Below are 25,687 nucleotides of genomic sequence, written 5' to 3'. Positions count from 1 at the left end.
GGTTTGGAGGGTACTATGGTGTTAAATGCTGAGCTGTAGTCGATTAACAGCATTCTTACATAGGTATTCCTCTTGTCCAGATGGGTTAGGGCAGTGTGCAGTGTGATTGTGTCGTCTGTGGACCTATTGGGGCGGTAAGCAAATTGGAGTGGGTCTAGGGTGTCAGGTAGGGTGGAGGTGATATGGTCCTTGACTAGTCTCTCAAAGCACTTCATGATGATGGAAGTGAGTGCTACGGGGCGGCTATTCTAGCCATATGCCATAGTGTATAGATCTAAGACAGTGGTCACCAACACTGGTCCAGCAGTCCAGGAAGGCTACAGGGTGTGTGTAGGCTTTTGTGTATGTTAGTGTTGGACTGAGATCAACTCTGTTGTTGTAGTACCATTTTAACAGAAGCAATGAGTCTCTCGTTCTCCTCTTACCCTCCTGTAGTCTGCCATCGGCAGCCGCGGCCCCTCCAGCGAAGATGGTCTTGACGTAGATACCCATGGGTCCGTACATGCTGTCCCTGCCCCCCACAATGCTGAACCCCAGACCCTGCGTGGGACAATACAACAGTTAGGAGAGACTTGAAACTACAGATTGCACCTTTAAGGAGGAGTATTCACCCCCTTTAAAGAGGTCATTTGTAGTTTCATTTCTGGTAACAAAAAATATTAACCCGACCAATAGCACTGAGGGGATGGGCTTAAATGTAACTAGGAGTTTTCCCATTATGTTATATGGTCAAGGGAAAACCCAGGGCCAAAGCAACAACTCATCACTAGTATGTTTAAAGATTGGATGCTACTCCATAGTACTCCATGGTAGAGCAAACAATGATGCTTTATTATGGATTAGCCTCAGGGCCACGGGCTGCGTTCAAGCTCCTGGAGCAGATGTTCAAACGTGCTGCATAATTACCTTGCCATGGCCCTTCATCAGCACGATGTTACAGATGATGAAGGCTTGGACGTTACTGCAGGAGTGGACCAGATGGGCGGAGCTAAGAGAGCGAGAGGGACGGGGAACGGGCTGGGGAGGGGGGAGGAGAAGGGGGAGGAGGGGGACAGATGGGAGACAACACCCTCAGTCAGGTTCCACACACACGTGAGGAGAGGCCTCACGCATACACACACATACATTGGTTTCACACACACACACACACGCTGGTTTCACACACACACATTTTTCCTCGCTCGCTAGCCAAGTTCTGCTAAGCAGGAAGAAGGCTGACAAATTGAGTTGACTAGTTCCAGATGCTTTTTGGAAGTGATTTCTACACCTGTTTTTAATCTCTCTTCTTTTCGTATTGTTCTGACGTTCTGAACAGAAATACATATTTTTCTCCTCTCTCTGTCTCACTCTGACGGTCTCTCACTGTATGAGCGAATAATTGAATTATGTCATGATTATAATGAAAAAAGAGGAAATTGTTTAGTCCCCTTCCAAGAACTGAATTGAATCAAAAGGTTTATTCTTTTTTGAAAAGCCTGCTGTCTGCATGAGAACTCAAATTGAACAAACAGGGCAATGGGAGCAGCAGCTACCGTAGAAATCTCAGGAATGTAATAAGTCAGTATCAATCTGGATTCATTGTAATCAGAGAATTTGCAGGTACAGAAACTCTCAAGGCAGGTAGGCAGACATGCGCACACACACACCTGGTTGGGGTTGTGAGGAAACTCCAGCTGCTGGGACTGGGACTTCCTGCTGCCAAAGAAACCGACGGTTCCGTGGGTGTTGCTCCCGCAAAGCTCAGGCGTCTTCAGGATAATGGTGTCCAGGTCTCCAATCCAGTATGGATGGACACCTGAGCACAATTCAATACAATGTCATGTGATTCAATACTATCCAGAGACCAAGCAAAAACCCCAGACACCAACTGTATGGAACCTGGGTTATCTGCTTCCCTCAATACCACATTAGCCCAGTGAGCTAAAGCCTATGACATTTTCTCTGGGAGCTAACAAGATGGCTTGGTTACTCATCACAAAAGCAGGTCAAAACAGGGAAAGGCTAGTTGCTCACACAGCAAGGAATGAAATTTGTTAAAACAAGTGACTTACAAAACATACCCAGGTCAATTTAAAGCATCATTATATTTAGTCATTTCCAGAGTTTAGAAAACATCTGTACAGGATGTGACAAACTCAACATCCAGTTAGAGATGATGATGTCCTCATGTTCTTGTAGGAAAGGAAGGAAATCACTTAATAGTATCTAATGATGTACCACAGGAAACTCATGACAACTGCCTTACAGGCCCCATATTGGTGTGTGTGTGTGTGTGTGTGTGTGTGTGTGTGTGTGTGTGTGTGTGTGTGTGTGTGTGTGTGTGTGTGTGTGTGTGTGTGTGTGTGTGTGTGTGTGTGTGTGTGTGTGTGTGTGTGTGTGCATGTGCGTGTGTGTGTGTTACTGGTAGAGTTGGAGCGGGTCCTCTTGCAGACCGTCTGTCCCTGAAGACCATGTCCTCTCCTCTCTGTGTCCCAACCTCTGTCCTCATCCACCTCTGGGATTGCCAGCTACAACACACAACACACCAGGGTGATGTTCATTAGGCACCAAATGGAGGAAAACACACTGAAACAGAGGCAGACTAGGGTGGTTGCCAGTCTGTTTCGCTTACATTCCACTCCATGTACTCCATGTCCTGTGCTACCCTGGAGGAGTAGAATGTTAGCTTAACAGACTGGTACCCAGACTAAGGATGGACTACCTGGACCTGTGCTACCCTGGAGGAGTAGAATGTTAGCTTAACAGACTGGTACCCAGACTAAGGATAGAATGGACCTGTGCTACCCTGGAGGAGTAGAATGTTAGCTTAACAGACTGGTACCCAGACTAAGGATGGACTACCTGGACCTGTGCTACCCTGGAGGAGTAGAATGTTAGCTTAACAGACTGGTACCCAGACTAAGGATGGACTACCTGGACCTGTGCTACCCTGGAGGAGTAGAATGTTAGCTTAACAGACTGGTACCCAGACTAAGGATGGACTACCTGGACCTGTGCTACCCTGGAGGAGTAGAATGTTAGCTTAACAGACTGGTACCCAGACTAAGGATGGACTACCTGGACCTGTGCTACCCTGGAGGAGTAGAATGTTAGCTTAACAGACTGGTACCCAGACTAAGGATGGACTACCTGGACCTGTGCTACCCTGGAGGAGTAGAATGTTAGCTTAACAGACTGGTACCCAGACTAAGGATGGACTACCTGGACCTGTGCTACCCTGGAGGAGTAGAATGTTAGCTTAACAGACTGGTACCCAGACTAGGAGTAGAATGTTAGCTTAACAGGACTATGGACTACCTGGACCTGTGCTACCCTGGAGGAGTAGAATGTTAGCTTAACAGACTGGTACCCAGACTAAGGATGGACTACCTGGACCTGTGCTACCCTGGAGGAGTAGAATGTTAGCTTAACAGACTGGTACCCAGACTAAGGATGGACTACCTGGACCTGTGCTACCCTGGAGGAGTAGAATGTTAGCTTAACAGACTGGTACCCAGACTAAGGATGGACTACCTGGACCTGTGCTACCCTGGAGGAGTAGAATGTTAGCTTAACAGACTGGTACCCAGACTAAGGATGGACTACCTGGACCTGTGCTACCCTGGAGGAGTAGAATGTTAGCTTAACAGACTGGTACCCAGACTAAGGATGGACTACCTGGACCTGTGCTACCCTGGAGGAGTAGAATGTTAGCTTAACAGACTGGTACCCAGACTAAGGATGGACTACCTGGACCTGTGCTACCCTGGAGGAGTAGAATGTTAGCTTAACAGACTGGTACCCAGACTAAGGATGGACTACCTGGACCTGTGCTACCCTGGAGGAGTAGAATGTTAGCTTAACAGACTGGTACCCAGACTAAGGATGGACTACCTGGACCTGTGCTACCCTGGAGGAGTAGAATGTTAGCTTAACAGACTGGTACCCAGACTAAGGATGGACTACCTGGACCTGTGCTACCCTGGAGGAGTAGAATGTTAGCTTAACAGACTGGTACCCAGACTAAGGATGGACTACCTGGACCTGTGCTACCCTGGAGGAGTAGAATGTTAGCTTAACAGACTGGTACCCAGACTAAGGATGGACTACCTGGACCTGTGCTACCCTGGAGGAGTAGAATGTTAGCTTAACAGACTGGTACCCAGACTAAGGATGGACTACCTGGACCTGTGCTACCCTGGAGGAGTAGAATGTTAGCTTAACAGACTGGTACCCAGACTAAGGATGGACTACCTGTGCTACTGGAGGAGTAGAATGTGCTACCCTGGAGCTACCCTGGAGGAGTAGAATGTTAGCTTAACAGACTGGTACCCAGACTAAGGATGGACTACCTGGACCTGTGCTACCCTGGAGGAGTAGAATGTTAGCTTAACAGACTGGTACCCAGACTAAGGATGGACTACCTGGACCTGTGCTACCCTGGAGGAGTAGAATGTTAGCTTAACAGACTGGTACCCAGACTAAGGATGGACTACCTGGACCTGTGCTACCCTGGAGGAGTAGAATGTTAGCTTAACAGACTGGTACCCAGACTAAGGATGGACTACCTGGACCTGTGCTACCCTGGAGGAGTAGAATGTTAGCTTAACAGACTGGTACCCAGACTAAGGATGGACTACCTGGACCTGTGCTACCCTGGAGGAGTAGAATGTTAGCTTAACAGACTGGTACCCAGACTAAGGATGGACTACCTGGACCTGTGCTACCCTGGAGGAGTAGAATGTTAGCTTAACAGACTGGTACCCAGACTAAGGATGGACTACCTGGACCTGTGCTACCCTGGAGGAGTAGAATGTTAGCTTAACAGACTGGTACCCAGACTAAGGATGGACTACCTGGACCTGTGCTACCCTGGAGGAGTAGAATGTTAGCTTAACAGACTGGTACCCAGACTAAGGATGGACTACCTGGACCTGTGCTACCCTGGAGGAGTAGAATGTTAGCTTAACAGACTGGTACCCAGACTAAGGATGGACTACCTGGACCTGTGCTACCCTGGAGGAGTAGAATGTTAGCTTAACAGACTGGTACCCAGACTAAGGATGGACTACCTGGACCTGTGCTACCCTGGAGGAGTAGAATGTTAGCTTAACAGACTGGTACCCAGACTAAGGATGGACTACCTGGACCTGTGCTACCCTGGAGGAGTAGAATGTTAGCTTAACAGACTGGTACCCAGACTAAGGATGGACTACCTGGACCTGTGCTACCCTGGAGGAGTAGAATGTTAGCTTAACAGACTGGTACCCAGACTAAGGATGGACTACCTGGACCTGTGCTACCCTGGAGGAGTAGAATGTTAGCTTAACAGACTGGTACCCAGACTAAGGATGGACTACCTGGACCTGTGCTACCCTGGAGGAGTAGAATGTTAGCTTAACAGACTGGTACCCAGACTAAGGATGGACTACCTGGACCTGTGCTACCCTGGAGGAGTAGAATGTTAGCTTAACAGACTGGTACCCAGACTAAGGATGGACTACCTGGACCTGTGCTACCCTGGAGGAGTAGAATGTTAGCTTAACAGACTGGTACCCAGACTAAGGATGGACTACCTGGACCTGTGCTACCCTGGAGGAGTAGAATGTTAGCTTAACAGACTGGTACCCAGACTAAGGATGGACTACCTGGACCTGTGCTACCCTGGAGGAGTAGAATGTTAGCTTAACAGACTGGTACCCAGACTAAGGATGGACTACCTGGACCTGTGCTACCCTGGAGGAGTAGAATGTTAGCTTAACAGACTGGTACCCAGACTAGGATGGACTACCTGGACCTGTGCTACCCTGGAGGAGTAGAATGTTAGCTTAACAGACTGGTACCCAGACTGGATGGACTACCTGGACCTGTGCTACCCTGGAGGAGGTTAGTAGACTGGTATGGATGGACTACCTGCCTGTAACAACAGACTGGTACCCAGACTAAGGATGGACTACCTGGACCTGTGCTACCCTGGAGGAGTAGAATGTTAGCTTAACAGACTGGTACCCAGACTAAGGATGGACTACCTGGACCTGTGCTACCCTGGAGGAGTAGAATGTTAGCTTAACAGACTGGTACCCAGACTAAGGATGGACTACCTGGACCTGTGCTACCCTGGAGGAGTAGAATGTTAGCCCCAGACTGGTACCCAGAAGGATGGACTACCTGGACCTGTGCTACCCTGGAGGAGTAGAATGTTAGCTTAACAGACTGGTACCCAGACTAAGGATGGACTACCTGGACCTGTGCTACCCTGGAGGAGTAGAATGTTAGCTTAACAGACTGGTACCCAGACTAAGGATGGACTACCTGGACCTGTGCTACCCTGGAGGAGTAGAATGTTAGCTTAACAGACTGGTACCCAGACTAAGGATGGACTACCTGGACCTGTGCTACCCTGGAGGAGTAGAATGTTAGCTTAACAGACTGGTACCCAGACTAAGGATGGACTACCTGGACCTGTGCTACCCTGGAGGAGTAGAATGTTAGCTTAACAGACTGGTACCCAGACTAAGGATGGACTACCTGGACCTGTGCTACCCTGGAGGAGTAGAATGTTAGCTTAACAGACTGGTACCCAGACTAAGGATGGACTACCTGGACCTGTGCTACCCTGGAGGAGTAGAATGTTAGCTTAACAGACTGGTACCCAGACTAAGGATGGACTACCTGGACCTGTGCTACCCTGGAGGAGTAGAATGTTAGCTTAACAGACTGGTACCCAGACTAAGGATGGACTACCTGGACCTGTGCTACCCTGGAGGAGTAGAATGTTAGCTTAACAGACTGGTACCCAGACTAAGGATGGACTACCTGGACCTGTGCTACCCTGGAGGAGTAGAATGTTAGCTTAACAGACTGGTACCCAGACTAAGGATGGACTACCTGGACCTGTGCTACCCTGGAGGAGTAGAATGTTAGCTTAACAGACTGGTACCCAGACTAAGGATGGACTACCTGGACCTGTGCTACCCTGGAGGAGTAGAATGTTAGCTTAACAGACTGGTACCCAGACTAAGGATGGACTACCTGGACCTGTGCTACCCTGGAGGAGTAGAATGTTAGCTTAACAGACTGGTACCCAGACTAAGGATGGACTACCTGGACCTGTGCTACCCTGGAGGAGTAGAATGTTAGCTTAACAGACTGGTACCCAGACTAAGGATGGACTACCTGGACCTGTGCTACCCTGGAGGAGTAGAATGTTAGCTTAACAGACTGGTACCCAGACTAAGGATGGACTACCTGGACCTGTGCTACCCTGGAGGAGTAGAATGTTAGCTTAACAGACTGGTACCCAGACTAAGGATGGACTACCTGGACCTGTGCTACCCTGGAGGAGTAGAATGTTAGCTTAACAGACTGGTACCCAGACTAAGGATGGACTACCTGGACCTGTGCTACCCTGGAGGAGTAGAATGTTAGCTTAACAGACTGGTACCCAGACTAAGGATGGACTACCTGGACCTGTGCTACCCTGGAGGAGTAGAATGTTAGCTTAACAGACTGGTACCCAGACTAAGGATGGACTACCTGGACCTGTGCTACCCTGGAGGAGTAGAATGTTAGCTTAACAGACTGGTACCCAGACTAAGGATGGACTACCTGGACCTGTGCTACCCTGGAGGAGTAGAATGTTAGCTTAACAGACTGGTACCCAGACTAAGGATGGACTACCTGGACCTGTGCTACCCTGGAGGAGTAGAATGTTAGCTTAACAGACTGGTACCCAGACTAAGGATGGACTACCTGGACCTGTGCTACCCTGGAGGAGTAGAATGTTAGCTTAACAGACTGGTACCCAGACTAAGGATGGACTACCTGGACCTGTGCTACCCTGGAGGAGTAGAATGTTAGCTTAACAGACTGGTACCCAGACTAAGGATGGACTACCTGGACCTGTGCTACCCTGGAGGAGTAGAATGTTAGCTTAACAGACTGGTACCCAGACTAAGGATGGACTACCTGGACCTGTGCTACCCTGGAGGAGTAGAATGTTAGCTTAACAGACTGGTACCCAGACTAAGGATGGACTACCTGGACCTGTGCTACCCTGGAGGAGTAGAATGTTAGCTTAACAGACTGGTACCCAGACTAAGGATGGACTACCTGGACCTGTGCTACCCTGGAGGAGTAGAATGTTAGCTTAACAGACTGGTACCCAGACTAAGGATGGACTACCTGGACCTGTGCTACCCTGGAGGAGTAGAATGTTAGCTTAACAGACTGGTACCCAGACTAAGGATGGACTACCTGGACCTGTGCTACCCTGGAGGAGTAGAATGTTAGCTTAACAGACTGGTACCCAGACTAAGGATGGACTACCTGGACCTGTGCTACCCTGGAGGAGTAGAATGTTAGCTTAACAGACTGGTACCCAGACTAAGGATGGACTACCTGGACCTGTGCTACCCTGGAGGAGTAGAATGTTAGCTTAACAGACTGGTACCCAGACTAAGGATGGACTACCTGGACCTGTGCTACCCTGGAGGAGTAGAATGTTAGCTTAACAGACTGGTACCCAGACTAAGGATGGACTACCTGATGGACTACCTGGACCTGTGCTACCCTGGAGGAGTAGAATGTTAGCGTAACAGACTGGTACCCAGACTAAGGATGGACTACCTGGACCTGTGCTACCCTGGAGGAGTAGAATGTTAGCTTAACAGACTGGTACCCAGACTAAGGATGGACTACCTGGACCTGTGCTACCCTGGAGGAGTAGAATGTTAGCTTAACAGACTGGTACCCAGACTAAGGATGGACTACCTGGACCTGTGCTACCCTGGAGGAGTAGAATGTTAGCTTAACAGACTGGTACCCAGACTAAGGATGGACTACCTGGACCTGTGCTACCCTGGAGGAGTAGAATGTTAGCTTAACAGACTGGTACCCAGACTAAGGATGGACTACCTGGACCTGTGCTACCCTGGAGGAGTAGAATGTTAGCTTAACAGACTGGTACCCAGACTAAGGATGGACTACCTGGACCTGTGCTACCCTGGAGGAGTAGAATGTTAGCGTAACAGACTGGTACCCAGACTAAGGATGGACTACCTGGACCTGTGCTACCCTGGAGGAGTAGAATGTTAGCTTAACAGACTGGTACCCAGACTAAGGATGGACTACCTGGACCTGTGCTACCCTGGAGGAGTAGAATGTTAGCTTAACAGACTGGTACCCAGACTAAGGATGGACTACCTGGACCTGTGCTACCCTGGAGGAGTAGAATGTTAGCTTAACAGACTGGTACCCAGACTAAGGATGGACTACCTGGACCTGTGCTACCCTGGAGGAGTAGAATGTTAGCTTAACAGACTGGTACCCAGACTAAGGATGGACTACCTGGACCTGTGCTACCCTGGAGGAGTAGAATGTTAGCTTAACAGACTGGTACCCAGACTAAGGATGGACTACCTGGACCTGTGCTACCCTGGAGGAGTAGAATGTTAGCTTAACAGACTGGTACCCAGACTAAGGATGGACTACCTGGACCTGTGCTACCCTGGAGGAGTAGAATGTTAGCTTAACAGACTGGTACCCAGACTAAGGATGGACTACCTGGACCTGTGCTACCCTGGAGGAGTAGAATGTTAGCTTAACAGACTGGTACCCAGACTAAGGATGGACTACCTGGACCTGTGCTACCCTGGAGGAGTAGAATGTTAGCTTAACAGACTGGTACCCAGACTAAGGATGGACTACCTGGACCTGTGCTACCCTGGAGGAGTAGAATGTTAGCTTAACAGACTGGTACCCAGACTAAGGATGGACTACCTGGACCTGTGCTACCCTGGAGGAGTAGAATGTTAGCTTAACAGACTGGTACCCAGACTAAGGATGGACTACCTGGACCTGTGCTACCCTGGAGGAGTAGAATGTTAGCTTAACAGACTGGTACCCAGACTAAGGATGGACTACCTGGACCTGTGCTACCCTGGAGGAGTAGAATGTTAGCTTAACAGACTGGTACCCAGACTAAGGATGGACTACCTGGACCTGTGCTACCCTGGAGGAGTAGAATGTTAGCTTAACAGACTGGTACCCAGACTAAGGATGGACTACCTGGACCTGTGCTACCCTGGAGGAGTAGAATGTTAGCTACCTAACAGACTGGTACCCAGACTAAGGATGGACTACCTGGACCTGTGCTACCCTGGAGGAGTAGAATGTTAGCTTAACAGACTGGTACCCAGACTAAGGATGGACTACCTGGACCTGTGCTACCCTGGAGGAGTAGAATGTTAGCTTAACAGACTGGTACCCAGACTAAGGATGGACTACCTGGACCTGTGCTACCCTGGAGGAGTAGAATGTTAGCTTAACAGACTGGTACCCAGACTAAGGATGGACTACCTGGACCTGTGCTACCCTGGAGGAGTAGAATGTTAGCTTAACAGACTGGTACCCAGACTAAGGATGGACTACCTGGACCTGTGCTACCCTGGAGGAGTAGAATGTTAGCTTAACAGACTGGTACCCAGACTAAGGATGGACTACCTGGACCTGTGCTACCCTGGAGGAGTAGAATGTTAGCTTAACAGACTGGTACCCAGACTAAGGATGGACTACCTGGACCTGTGCTACCCTGGAGGAGTAGAATGTTAGCTTAACAGACTGGTACCCAGACTAAGGATGGACTACCTGGACCTGTGCTACCCTGGAGGAGTAGAATGTTAGCTTAACAGACTGGTACCCAGACTAAGGATGGACTACCTGGACCTGTGCTACCCTGGAGGAGTAGAATGTTAGCTTAACAGACTGGTACCCAGACTAAGGATGGACTACCTGGACCTGTGCTACCCTGGAGGAGTAGAATGTTAGCTTAACAGACTGGTACCCAGACTAAGGATGGACTACCTGGACCTGTGCTACCCTGGAGGAGTAGAATGTTAGCTTAACAGACTGGTACCCAGACTAAGGATGGACTACCTGGACCTGTGCTACCCTGGAGGAGTAGAATGTTAGCTTAACAGACTGGTACCCAGACTAAGGATGGACTACCTGGACCTGTGCTACCCTGGAGGAGTAGAATGTTAGCTTAACAGACTGGTACCCAGACTAAGGATGGACTACCTGGACCTGTGCTACCCTGGAGGAGTAGAATGTTAGCTTAACAGACTGGTACCCAGACTAAGGATGGACTACCTGGACCTGTGCTACCCTGGAGGAGTAGAATGTTAGCTAACAGACTGGTACCCAGACTAAGGATGGACTACCTGGACCTGTGCTACCCTGGAGGAGTAGAATGTTAGCTTAACAGACTGGTACCCAGACTAAGGATGGACTACCTGGACCTGTGCTACCCTGGAGGAGTAGAATGTTAGCTTAACAGACTGGTACCCAGACTAAGGATGGACTACCTGGACCTGTGCTACCCTGGAGGAGTAGAATGTTAGCTTAACAGACTGGTACCCAGACTAAGGATGGACTACCTGGACCTGTGCTACCCTGGAGGAGGAATGTTAGCTAACAGACTGGTACCCAGACTAAGGATGGACTACCTGGACCTGTGCTACCCTGGAGGAGTAGAATGTTAGCTTAACAGACTGGTACCCAGACTAAGGATGGACTACCTGGACCTGTGCTACCCTGGAGGAGTAGAATGTTAGCTTAACAGACTGGTACCCAGACTAAGGATGGACTACCTGGACCTGTGCTACCCTGGAGGAGTAGAATGTTAGCTTAACAGACTGGTACCCAGACTAAGGATGGACTACCTGGACCTGTGCTACCCTGGAGGAGTAGAATGTTAGCTTAACAGACTGGTACCCAGACTAAGGATGGACTACCTGGACCTGTGCTACCCTGGAGGAGTAGAATGTTAGCTTAACAGACTGGTACCCAGACTAAGGATGGACTACCTGGACCTGTGCTACCCTGGAGGAGTAGAATGTTAGCTTAACAGACTGGTACCCAGACTAAGGATGGACTACCTGGACCTGTGCTACCCTGGAGGAGTAGAATGTTAGCTTAACAGACTGGTACCCAGACTAAGGATGGACTACCTGGACCTGTGCTACCCTGGAGGAGTAGAATGTTAGCTTAACAGACTGGTACCCAGACTAAGGATGGACTACCTGGACCTGTGCTACCCTGGAGGAGTAGAATGTTAGCTAACAGACTGGTACCCAGACTAAGGATGGACTACCTGGACCTGTGCTACCCTGGAGGAGTAGAATGTTAGCGTAACAGACTGGTACCCAGACTAAGGATGGACTACCTGGACCTGTGCTACCCTGGAGGAGTAGAATGTTAGCTTAACAGACTGGTACCCAGACTAAGGATGGACTACCTGGACCTGTGCTACCCTGGAGGAGTAGAATGTTAGCTTAACAGACTGGTACCCAGACTAAGGATGGACTACCTGGACCTGTGCTACCCTGGAGGAGTAGAATGTTAGCTTAACAGACTGGTACCCAGACTAAGGATGGACTACCTGGACCTGTGCTACCCTGGAGGAGTAGAATGTTAGCCAGACTGGTACCCAGACTAAGGATGGACTACCTGGACCTGTGCTACCCTGGAGGAGTAGAATGTTAGCTTAACAGACTGGTACCCAGACTAAGGATGGACTACCTGGACCTGTGCTACCCTGGAGGAGTAGAATGTTAGCGTAACAGACTGGTACCCAGACTAAGGATGGACTACCTGGTACCTGTGCTACCTGGACCTGGAGGAGTAGAATGTTAGCTTAACAGACTGGTACCCAGACTAAGGATGGACTACCTGGACCTGTGCTACCCTGGAGGAGTAGAATGTTAGCTTAACAGACTGGTACCCAGACTAAGGATGGACTACCTGGACCTGTGCTACCCTGGAGGAGTAGAATGTTAGCTTAACAGACTGGTACCCAGACTAAGGATGGACTACCTGGACCTGTGCTACCCTGGAGGAGTAGAATGTTAGCTTAACAGACTGGTACCCAGACTAAGGATGGACTACCTGGACCTGTGCTACCCTGGAGGAGTAGAATGTTAGCTAACAGACTGGTACCCAGACTGGATGGACTACCTGGACCTGTGCTACCCTGGAGGAGTAGAATGTTAGCTTAACAGACTGGTACCCAGACTAAGGATGGACTACCTGGACCTGTGCTACCCTGGAGGAGTAGAATGTTAGCTTAACAGACTGGTACCCAGACTAAGGATGGACTACCTGGACCTGTGCTACCCTGGAGGAGTAGAATGTTAGCGTAACAGACTGGTACCCAGACTAAGGATGGACTACCTGGACCTGTGCTACCCTGGAGGAGTAGAATGTTAGCTTAACAGACTGGTACCCAGACTAAGGATGGACTACCTGGACCTGTGCTACCCTGGAGGAGTAGAATGTTAGACTGGTAACAGACTGGTACCCAGACTAAGGATGGACTACCTGGACCTGTGCTACCCTGGAGGAGTAGAATGTTAGCTTAACAGACTGGTACCCAGACTAAGGATGGACTACCTGGACCTGTGCTACCCTGGAGGAGTAGAATGTTAGCGTAACAGACTGGTACCCAGACTAAGGATGGACTACCTGGACCTGTGCTACCCTGGAGGAGTAGAATGTTAGCTTAACAGACTGGTACCCAGACTAAGGATGGACTACCTGGACCTGTGCTACCCTGGAGGAGTAGAATGTTAGCGTTAACAGACTGGTACCCAGACTAAGGATGGACTACCTGGACCTGTGCTACCCTGGAGGAGTAGAATGTTAGCTTAACAGACTGGTACCCAGACTAAGGATGGACTACCTGGACCTGTGCTACCCTGGAGGAGTAGAATGTTAGCTTAACAGACTGGTACCCAGACTAAGGATGGACTACCTGGACCTGTGCTACCCTGGAGGAGTAGAATGTTAGCTTAACAGACTGGTACCCAGACTAAGGATGGACTACCTGGACCTGTGCTACCCTGGAGGAGTAGAATGTTAGCGTAACAGACTGGTACCCAGACTAAGGATGGACTACCTGGACCTGTGCTACCCTGGAGGAGTAGAATGTTAGCGTAACAGACTGGTACCCAGACTAAGGATGGACTACCTGGACCTGTGCTACCCTGGAGGAGTAGAATGTTAGCGTAACAGACTGGTACCCAGACTAAGGATGGACTACCTGGACCTGTGCTACCCTGGAGGAGTAGAATGTTAGCGTAACAGACTGGTACCCAGACTAAGGATGGACTACCTGGACCTGTGCTACCCTGGAGGAGTAGAATGTTAGCGTAACAGACTGGTACCCAGACTAAGGATGGACTACCTGGACCTGTGCTACCCTGGAGGAGTAGAATGTTAGCGTAACAGACTGGTACCCAGACTAAGGATGGACTACCTGGACCTGTGCTACCCTGGAGGAGTAGAATGTTAGCGTAACAGACTGGTACCCAGACTAAGGATGGACTACCTGGACCTGTGCTACCCTGGAGGAGTAGAATGTTAGCGTAACAGACTGGTACCCAGACTAAGGATGGACTACCCTGGACCTGTGCTACCCTGGAGGACTACCTGACCTGTAGGAATAGAATGTTAGCTTAACAGACTGGTACCCAGACTAAGGATGGACTACCTGGACCTGTGCTACCCTGGAGGAGTAGAATGTTAGCTTAACAGACTGGTACCCAGACTAAGGATGGACTACCTGGACCTGTGCTACCCTGGAGGAGTAGAATGTTAGCTTAACAGACTGGTACCCAGACTAAGGATGGACTACCTGGACCTGTGCTACCCTGGAGGAGTAGAATGTTAGCGTAACAGACTGGTACCCAGACTAAGGATGGACTACCTGGACCTGTGCTACCCTGGAGGAGTAGAATGTTAGCGTAACAGACTGGTACCCAGACTAAGGATGGACTACCTGGACCTGTGCTACCCTGGAGGAGTAGAATGTTAGCTTAACAGACTGGTACCCAGACTAAGGATGGACTACCTGGACCTGTGCTACCCTGGAGGAGTAGAATGTTAGCGTAACAGACTGGTACCCAGACTAAGGATGGACTACCTGGACCTGTGCTACCCTGGAGGAGTAGAATGTTAGCGTAACAGACTGGTACCCAGACTAAGGATGGACTACCTGGACCTGTGCTACCCTGGAGTAGAATGTTAGAATGGTACCCAGACTAAGGATGGACTACCTGGAGACTGGTGGTACCCAGACTAAGGATGGACTACCTGGACCTGTGCTACCCTGGAGGAGTAGAATGTTAGCGTAACAGACTGGTACCCAGACTAAGGATGGACTACCTGGACCTGTGCTACCCTGGAGGAGTAGAATGTTAGCGTAACAGACTGGTACCCAGACTAAGGATGGACTACCTGGACCTGTGCTACCCTGGAGGAGTAGAATGTTAGCGTAACAGACTGGTACCCAGACTAAGGATGGACTACCTGGACCTGTGCTACCCTGGAGGAGTAGAATGTTAGCGTAACAGACTGGTACCCAGACTAAGGATGGACTACCTGGACCTGTGCTACCCTGGAGGAGTAGAATGTTAGCGTAACAGACTGGTACCCAGACTAAGGATGGACTACCTGGACCTGTGCTACCCTGGAGGAGTAGAATGTTAGCGTAACAGACTGGTACCCAGACTAAGGATGGACTACCTGGACCTGTGCTACCCTGGAGGAGTAGAATGTTAGCGTAACAGACTGGTACCCAGACTAAGGATGGACTACCTGGACCTGTGCTACCCTGGAGGAGTAGAATGTTAGCGTAACAGACTGGTACCCAGACTAAGGATGGACTACCTGGACCTGTGCTACCCTGGAGGAGTAGAATGTTAGGTAACAGACTGGTACCCAGACTAAGGATGGACTACCTGGACCTGTGCTACCCTGGAGGAGTAGAATGTTAGCGTAACAGACTGGTACCCAGACTAAGGATGGACTACCTGGACCTGTGCTACCCTGGAGGAGTAGAATGTTAGCGTAACAGACTGGTACCCAGACTAAGGATGGACTACCTGGACCTGTGCTACCCTGGAGGAGTAGAATGTTAGCTTAACAGACTGGTACCCAGACTAAGGATGGACTACCTGGACCTGTGCTACCCTGGAGGAGTAGAATGTTAGCGTAACAGACTGGTACCCAGACTAAGGATGGACTACCTGGACCTGTGCTACCCTGGAGGAGTAGAATGTTAGCTTAACAGACTGGTACCCAGACTAAGGATGGACTACCTGGACCTGTGCTACCCTGGAGGAGTAGAATGTTAGCGTAACAGACTGGTACCCAGACTAAGGATGGACTACCTGGACCTGTGCTACCCTGGAGGAGTAGAATGTTAGCTTAACAGACTGGTACCCAGACTAAGGATGGACTACCTGGACCTGTGCTACCCTGGAGGAGTAGAATGTTAGCGTAACAGACTGGTACCCAGACTAAGGATGGACTACCTGGACCTGTGCTACCCTGGAGGAGTAGAATGTTAGCTTAACAGACTGGTACCCAGACTAAGGATGGACTACCTGGACCTGTGCTACCCTGGAGGAGTAGAATGTTAGCGTAACAGACTGGTACCCAGACTAAGGATGGACTACCTGGACCTGTGCTACCCTGGAGGAGTAGAATGTTAGCGTAACAGACTGGTACCCAGACTAAGGATGGACTACCTGGACCTGTGCTACCCTGGAGGAGTAGAATGTTAGCGTAACAGACTGGTACCCAGACTAAGGATGGACTACCTGGACCTGTGCTACCCTGGAGGAGTAGAATGTTAGCGTAACAGACTGGTACCCAGACTAAGGATGGACTACCTGGACCTTTTGTTTTCTGTTTCAAAACGTTTTACAATGATGAGCCCTTCTGAACTCAACCAAGGTATTCATCCACTCTTGGAGGGAAATGGACGTTCAAACAACAATTTTCAAAGTTAAAGCCTAAAGATAATGAAGATACACAGAACCAAACAGGCTGTGAATGTTTATCAAGAGGACTTAGAAGAGTCCTAATTGATACCTTGAGGTGGTTGTTGTTCCCAGTTTGTTCTGTCTCTGTGTAGTTGGTCACTGCCAGGGGGTCTGCCAGGCACAGGGGGGCCGAGTGCAGGGGGGCCGGGGTTAGACCTCCAGGGGACTGGGGCTGCTGCTCACATGTTGAGCTTTCCTACAAAAACACACAGAAAGGACTCAAAGTTGAATCGTTATGGAATTTAATGTTGTACAAGTGCCAATCTTTCTATGATTGGAGAGAATTATTTGGACTTATACTGATTGGGTAAGACTCAGAATTATTCCAAATAAAACATGTGAATATAATATTTGGTGGAATTAAAATGAACTAATAAGCTACTAAAATATCTAAAACTGCATTTGGCCATTGATTGCCTTTTTGGTTAATATCTGGAATATATTTGGAATATATTAGTTAATATATTTAAACACCTTCTCACTTCAGTTAGAGAAGTCTGGTTTGATTATTGAATTTCCTGTTTTCAATTTGTTCTCCATAACAACACATACTATTTCTCAGTGGTGTAAAGTACTTAAGTAAAAATACTTGAAAGTACTACTTAAGTCGTTTTTTGTGTATCTGTACTTTACTATTCATATTTTTGACTACTTTTACTTTTACTTCACTACATTCCTAAAGAGAATAATGTACTTTTTACTCCATATATTTTCACTGACACCAAAAAGTACTCGTTTCATTTTGAATGCTTAGCAGGACAGGAAAATGGTCAAATTCACACACTTATCAAGAGAACATCCCTGGTCGTCCCTACTGCCTCTGATCTAACGAACTCACTGAACATACATGCTTCATTTGTAAATGATGTCTGAGTGTTGGAGTGTTGGAGTGTGTCCCTGGGGGGGATACTTAAGTATATTTACTAGATGACTTTCACTTACTTGAGTCATTTTCTGTTAAGGTATCTTTACTTTTACTCAGGATTGGAAATTGGGTACTTTTTTCACCACTGCTAGAGGCAGGATGGAGTTTTATAGGAAAGATTTGAGGGAGACTGAAACAGTGTTCAAAACACAATCAGCTGAGTCCAAAGTTGTCACATGTTCTAGACATTCTGTCCTGCTGTCTGTCCCTTCCTTCTCTTCTTCTTCTCTGTCTGTATCGCTCTCTCTCCCTGCCTGTATCTCTCTTTCTCACGTGCTCCCTCACTTGCTCTCTCTCTCTCTCTCTCTCTCTCTCTTTACTTTACTTTACTTTACTGACTTTATTGTCCCCATGGGGAAATTTTGTTGCAGTGTCATGTACACGTTTAAAGTGGCGTTTAAAAAACAAAACAAATTGACAATACAACTTTCTCAACAGTTACATACTAATAAAAAGAGACTAGCCTGCTGGCCTTACTGGGAGGATAGGAACATTAGCCTGCTGGCCTTACTGGGAGGATAGGAACATTAGCCTGCTGGCCTTACTGGGAGGATAGGAACATTAGCCTGCTGGCCTTACTGGGAGGATAGGAACATTAGCCTGCTGTCCTTACTGGGAGGATAGGAACATTAGCCTGCTGGCCTTACTGGGAGGATAGGAACATTAGCCTGCTGTCCTTACTGGGAGGATAGGAACATTAGCCTGCTGTCCTTACTGGGAGGATAGGAACATTAGCCTGCTGGCCTTACTGGGAGGATAGGAACATTAGCCTGCTGGCCTTACTGGGAGGATAGGAACATTAGCCTGCTGGCCTTACTGGGAGGATAGGAACATTAGCCTGCTGGCCTTACTGGGAGGATAGGAACATTATCCTGCTGGCCTTACTGGGAGGATAGGAACATTAGCCTGCTGGCCTTACTGGGAGGATAGGAACATTAGCCTGCTGGCCTTACTGGGAGGATAGGAACATTATCCTGCTGGCCTTACTGGGAGGATAGGAACATTATCCTGCTGGCCTTACTGGGTCGATAGGAACATTATCCTGCTGGCCTTACTGGGAGGATAGGAACATTATCCTGCTGGCCTTACTGGGAGGATAGGAACATTATCCTGCTGGCCTTACTGGGTCGATAGGAACATTAGCCTGCTGGCCTTACTGGGAGGATAGGAACATTATCCTGCTGGCCTTACTGGGAGGATAGGAACATTATCCTGCTGGCCTTACTGGGTCGATAGGAACATTATCCTGCTGGCCTTACTGGGTCGATAGGAACATTATCCTGCTGGCCTTACTGGGTCGATAGGAACATTAGCCTGCTGGCCTTACTGGGTCGATAGGAACATTAGCCTGCTGGCCTTACTGGGAACATTAGCCTGAGGATAGAACATTATCCTGCTGGCCTTACTGGGTCGATAGGAACATTATCCTGCTGGCCTTACTGGGTCGATAGGAACATTATCCTGCTGGCCTTACTGGGTCGATAGGAACATTAGCCTGCTGGCCTTACTGGGTCGACATTAGGGAGGACTGGGTCGAAGGAACATTATCCTGCTGGCCTTACTGGGTCCTTACTAGGAACATTAGCCTGCTGGCCTTACTGGGTCGATAGGAACATTAGCCTGCTGGCCTTACTGGGTCGATAGGAACATTAGCCTGCTGGCCTTACTGGGTCGATAGGAACATTAGCCTGCTGGCCTTACTGGGTCGATAGGAACATTAGCCTGCTGGCCTTACTGGGTCGATAGGAACATTAGCCTGCTGGCCTTACTGGGTCGATAGGAACATTAGCCTGCTGGCCTTACTGGGTCGATAGGAACATTAGCCTGCTGGCCTTACTGGGTCGATAACATTATCCTGCTGGCCTTACTGGGTCGATAGGAACATTAGCCTGCTGGCCTTACTGGGTCGATAGGAACATTAGGCCTTACTGGGTCGATAGGAACATTAGCCTGCTGGCCTTACTGGGTCGACTGGGAGGAACATTAGCCTGCTGGCCTTACTGGGTCGATAGGAACATTAGCCTGCTGGCCTTACTGGGTCGATAGGAACATTAGCCTGCTGGCCTTACTGGGTAGGAACATTAGCCTGATAGGAACATTAGCCTGCTGGCCTTACTGGGAGGATAGGAACATTAGCCTGCTGGCCTTACTGGGTCGATAGCCTGCTGGCCTTACTGGGAGGATAGGAACATTAGCCTGCTGGCCTTACTGGGAGGATAGGAACATTAGCCTGCTGGCCTTACTGGGAGGATAGGAACATTATCCTGCTGGCCTTACTGGGAGGATAGGAACATTAGCCTGCTGGCCTTACTGGGAGGATAGGAACATTAGCCTGCTGGCCTTACTGGGAGGATAGGAACATTAGCCTGCTGGCCTTACTGGGAGGATAGGAACATTATCCTGCTGGCCTTACTGGGAGGATAGGAACATTAGCCTGCTGGCCTTACTGGGAGGATAGGAACATTAGCCTGCTGGCCTTACTGGGAGGATAGGAACATTAGCCTGCTGGCCTTACTGGGAGGATAGGAACATTAGCCTGCTGGCCTTACTGGGAGGATAGGAACATTAGCCTGCTGGCCTTACTGGGAGGATAGGAACATTAGCCTGCTGGCCTTACTGGGAGGATAGGAACATTAGCCTGCTGGCCTTACTGGGAGGATAGGAACATTAGCCTGCTGGCCTTACTGGGAGGATAGGAACATTAGCCTGCTGGCCTTACTGGGAGGATAGGAACATTATCCTGCTGGCCTTACTGGGAGGATAGGAACATTAGCCTGCTGGCCTTACTGGGAGGATAGGAACATTAGCCTGCTGGCCTTACTGGGAGGATAGGAACACTTAGGAACATTAGCCTGCTGGCCTTACTGGGAGGATAGGAACATTAGCCTGCTGGCCTTACTGGGAGGATAGGAACATTAGCCTGCTGGCCTTACTGGGAGGATAGGAACATTAGCCTGCGGCCTTACTGGGAGGATAGGAACATTAGCCTGCTGGCCTTACTGGGAGGATAGGAACATTAGCCTGCTGGCCTTACTGGGAGGATAGGAACATTAGCCTGCTGGCCTTACTGGGAGGATAGGAACATTAGCCTGCTGGCCTTACTGGGAGGATAGGAACATTAGCCTGCTGGCCTTACTGGGAGGATAGGAACATTAGCCTGCTGGCCTTACTGGGAGGAACATTAGCCTGCTGGCCTTACTGGGAGGATAGGAACATTAGCCTGCTGGCCTTACTGGGAGGATAGGAACATTAGCCTGCTGGCCTTACTGGGAGGATAGGAACATTAGCCTGCTGGCCTTAACATTAGCCTGCTGGCCTTACTGGGAGGATAGGAACATTAGCCTGCTGGCCTTACTGGGAGGATAGGAACATTAGCCTGCTGGCCTTACTGGGAGGATAGGAACATTAGCCTGCTGGCCTTACTGGGTCGATAGGAACATTAGCCTGCTGGCCTTACTGGGTCGATAGGAACATTAGCCTGCTGGCCTTACTGGGAGGATAGGAACATTAGCCTGCTGGCCTTACTGGGAGGATAGGAACATTAGCCTGCTGGCCTTACTGGGAGGATAGGAACATTAGCCTGCTGGCCTTACTGGGAGGATGGCCTTACTGGGGAGGATAGGAACATTAGCCTGCTGGCCTTACTGGGAGGATAGGAACATTAGCCTGCTGGCCTTACTGGGAGGATAGGAACATTAGATAGGAACATTAGCCTGCTGGCCTTACTGGGAGGATAGGAACATTAGCCTGCTGGCCTTACTGGGAGGATAGGAACATTATCCTGCTGGCCTTACTGGGAGGATAGGAACATTAGCCTGCTGGCCTTACTGGGAGGATAGGAACATTAGCCTGCTGGCCTTACTGGGAGGATAGGAACATTAGCCTGCTGGCCTTACTGGGAGGATAGGAACATTAGCCTGCTGGCCTTACTGGGAGGATAGGAACATTAGCCTGCTGGCCTTACTGGGATAGGAACATTATCCTGCTGGCCTTACTGGGAGGATAGGAACATTATCCTGCTGGCCTTACTGGGAGGATAGGAACATTATCCTGCTGGCCTTACTGGGTCGATAGGAACATTATCCTGCTGGCCTTACTGGGAGGATAGGAACATTAGCCTGCTGGCCTTACTGGGAGGATAGGAACATTATCCTGCTGGCCTTACTGGGAGGATAGGAACATTATCCTGCTGGCCTTACTGGGTCGATAGGAACATTATCCTGCTGGCCTTACTGGGTGATAGGAACATTATCCTGCTGGCCTTACTGGGTTACTGATAGGAACATTATCCTGCTGGCCTTACTGGGTGATAGGAACATTATCCTGCTGGCCTTACTGGGAGGATAGGAACATTATCCTGCTGGCCTTACTGGGAGGATAGGAACATTATCCTGCTGGCCTTACTGGGAGGATAGGAACATTATCCTGCTGGCCTTACTGGGTGGATAGGAACATTATCCTGCTGGCCTTACTGGGGATAGGAACATTATCCTGCTGGCTTACTGGGTGGATAGGAACATTATCCTGCTGGCCTTACTGGGAGGATAGGAACATTATCCTGCTGGCCTTACTGGGAGGATAGGAACATTATCCTGCTGGCCTTACTGGGTCGATAGGAACATTATCCTGCTGGCCTTACTGGGTCGATAGGAACATTATCCTGCTGGCCTTACTGGGTAGGAACATTATCCTGATAGGAACATTATCCTGCTGGCCTTACTGGGAGGATAGGAACATTATCCTGCTGGCCTTACTGGGAGGGCCTTACTGGGATAGGAACATTATCCTGCTGGCCTTACTGGGAGGATAGGAACATTAGCCTGCTGGCCTTACTGGGTCGATAGGAACATTATCCTGCTGGCCTTACTGGGAGGATAGGAACATTATCCTGCTGGCCTTACTGGGTCGATAGGAACATTATCCTGCTGGCCTTACTGGGTCGATAGGAACATTATCCTGCTGGCCTTACTGGGTCGATAGGAACATTATCCTGCTGGCCTTACTGGGTCCTGATAGGAAGGAACATTATCCTGCTGGCCTTACTGGGTCGATAGGAACATTATCCTGCTGGCCTTACTGGGTCGATAGGAACATTAGCCTGCTGGTCTTACTGGGTCGATAGGAACATTAGCCTGCTGGCCTTACTGGGTCGATAGGAACATTATCCTGCTGGTCTTACTGGGTCGATAGGAACATTATCCTGCTGGCCTTACTGGGTCGATAGGAACATTATCCTGCTGGCCTTACTGGGTCGATAGGAACATTATCCTGCTGGCCTTACTGGGTCGATAGGAACATTATCCTGCTGGCCTTACTGGGTCGATAGGAACATTATCCTGCTGGCCTTACTGGGTCGATAGGAACATTATCCTGCTGGCATTATCCTTACTGGGTCGATAGGAACATTATCCTGCTGGCCTTACTGGGAGGATAGGAACATTATCCTGCTGGCCTTACTGGGTCGATAGGAACATTATCCTGCTGGCCTTACTGGGTCGATAGGAACATTATCCTGCTGGCCTTACTGGGTCGATAGGAACATTATCCTGCTGGCCTTACTGGGTCTTACTGGGTCGATAGGAACATTATCCTGCTGGCCTTACTGGGTCGATAGGAACATTATCCTGCTGGCCTTACTGGGTCGATAGGAACATTATCCTGCTGGTCTTACTGGGTCGATAGGAACATTATCCTGCTGGTCTTACTGGGTCGATAGGAACATTATCCTGCTGGTCTTACTGGGTCGATAGGAACATTATCCTGCTGGCCTTACTGGGTCGATAGGAACATTATCCTCCTGCTGGCCTTACTGGGTCGATAGGAACATTATCCTGCTGGCCTTACTGGGTCGATAGGAACATTATCCTGCTGGCCTTACTGGGTCGATAGGAACATTATCCTGCTGGCCTTACTGGGTGGATAGGAACATTATCCTGCTGGCCTTACTGGGATAGGAACATTATCCTGCTGGCCTTACTGGGTCGAGGAACATTATCCTGCTGGCCTTACTGGGTCCATTATCCTGCTGGCCTTACTGGGTCGATAGGAACATTATCCTGCTGGCCTTACTGGGTCGATAGGAACATTATCCTGCTGGCCTTACTGGGTCGATAGGAACATTATCCTGCTGGCCTTACTGGGTCGATAGGAACATTATCCTGCTGGCCTTACTGGGTCGATAGGAACATTATCCTGCTGGCCTTACTGGGTCGATAGGAACATTAGCCTGCTGGCCTTACTGGGTCGATAGGGCCTTACTGGGTCGATAGGAACATTATCCTGCTGGCCTTACTGGGTCGATAGGAACATTATCCTGCTGGCCTTACTGGGAGGATAGGAACATTATCCTGCTGGCCTTACTGGGTCGATAGGAACATTAGCTGGCCTGGGTCTGGCATTAGCCTGCTGGCCTTACTGGGTCGATAGGAACATTATCCTGCTGGCCTTACTGGGTCGATAGGAACATTATCCTGCTGGCCTTACTGGGAGGATAGGAACATTATCCTGCTGGCCTTACTGGGAGGATAGGAACATTATCCTGCTGGCCTTACTGGCCATTATCCTGCTGGCCTTACTGGGTCGATAGGAACATTATCCTGCTGGCCTTACTGGGTCGATAGGAACATTATCCTGCTGGCCTTACTGGGTCGATAGGAACATTATCCTGCTGGCCTTACTGGGTCGATAGGAACATTATCCTGCTGGCCTTACTGGGTCGATAGGAACATTATCCTGCTGGCCTTACTGGGTCGATAGGAACATTATCCTGCTGGCCTTACTGGGTCGATAGGAACATTATCCTGCTGGCCTTACTGGGTCGATAGGAACATTATCCTGCTGGCCTTACTGGGTCGATAGGAACATTATCCTGCTGGCCTTACTGGGTCGATAGGAACATTATCCTGCTGGCCTTACTGGGTCGATAGGAACATTATCCTGCTGGCCTTACTGGGTCGATAGGAACATTATCCTGCTGGCCTTACTGGGTCGATAGGAACATTATCCTGCTGGCCTTACTGGGTCGATAGGAACATTATCCTGCTGGCCTTACTGGGTCGATAGGAACATTATCCTATCCTGGGTCTGGCCATTATCCTGGGCCTTACTGGGTCGATAGGAACATTATCCTGCTGGCCTTACTGGGTCGATAGGAACATTAGCCTGCTGGCCTTACTGGGTCGATAGGAACATTAGCCTGCTGGCCTTACTGGGTCGATAGGAACATTAGCCTGCTGGCCTTACTGGGTCGATAGGAACATTAGCCTGCTGGCCTTACTGGGTCGATAGGAACATTAGCCTGCTGGCCTTACTGGGTCGATAGGAACATTAGCCTGCTGGCCTTACTGGGTCGATAGGAACATTAGCCTGCTGGCCTTACTGGGTCGATAGGAACATTAGCCTGCTGGCCTTACTGGGTCGATAGGAACATTATCCCAAACTATTTAGGAGGGATATCACACCTGGCACAAATTATTGTCTCGTTCTGTTTTTCTCTCTCTCTCTGTCTCTCTCTCTCTCTGTCACATCCTTTGTCTCTCTCTCTCTCTGAGTCTCTGCAGTATAGACTTCTGTATCATCTCAAACAGATGGGGACTTGGCTTGGTCAGATATAGTGTGACCTATCATGAGAGAGCTTCAACATGTCCTCAGTCTGACCTCTGTAAAATGATTACACATTGGATGAGGGAGGAAGATGTGAGAGGGCCTTCCTTCCACGTAGTGTGAAAGCTGCTTCAACAGCAGTGGGGGAAGTAGAATGAACTCTTAAGCCAGAACTCACACTCTATATCCATTCATGAGATATGACCCTACTGGGAAATGTCATCTCTCTCTCCCTTTTCACCAAATGGCCAACTGCAAAGTAAGTAATCTCTTCCTATTCAATTTCTGTTTT

General features: G+C 49.3%; 1 protein-coding gene across 1 annotated transcript in view; it reads right to left on the bottom strand.

The window, feature by feature from the left end:
• The window catches only part of il16 (interleukin 16), an 80,544-nt gene that overhangs the window by 33,825 nt on the left and 21,032 nt on the right, over positions 1–25,687 (bottom strand). Inside the window, exons 6-10 of the mRNA XM_065011177.1 lie at positions 16,918–17,064; positions 2,402–2,507; positions 1,647–1,795; positions 907–1,017; positions 426–540 (exon numbers count right to left, since the gene is read on the bottom strand). Coding sequence (XP_064867249.1) covers positions 426–540; positions 907–1,017; positions 1,647–1,795; positions 2,402–2,507; positions 16,918–17,064 — 628 coding nt within the window. The remainder of the gene's footprint in view (positions 1–425; positions 541–906; positions 1,018–1,646; positions 1,796–2,401; positions 2,508–16,917; positions 17,065–25,687) is intronic.

The sequence above is a fragment of the Oncorhynchus nerka genome, linkage group LG27 (genome assembly GCF_034236695.1).
Source record: "Oncorhynchus nerka isolate Pitt River linkage group LG27, Oner_Uvic_2.0, whole genome shotgun sequence".
Taxonomy (NCBI): Eukaryota; Metazoa; Chordata; class Actinopteri; order Salmoniformes; family Salmonidae; genus Oncorhynchus; species Oncorhynchus nerka.
The sequence above is the reverse complement of the archived record's forward strand: the minus strand, read 5'-3'. Positions and strand labels throughout refer to the sequence as shown.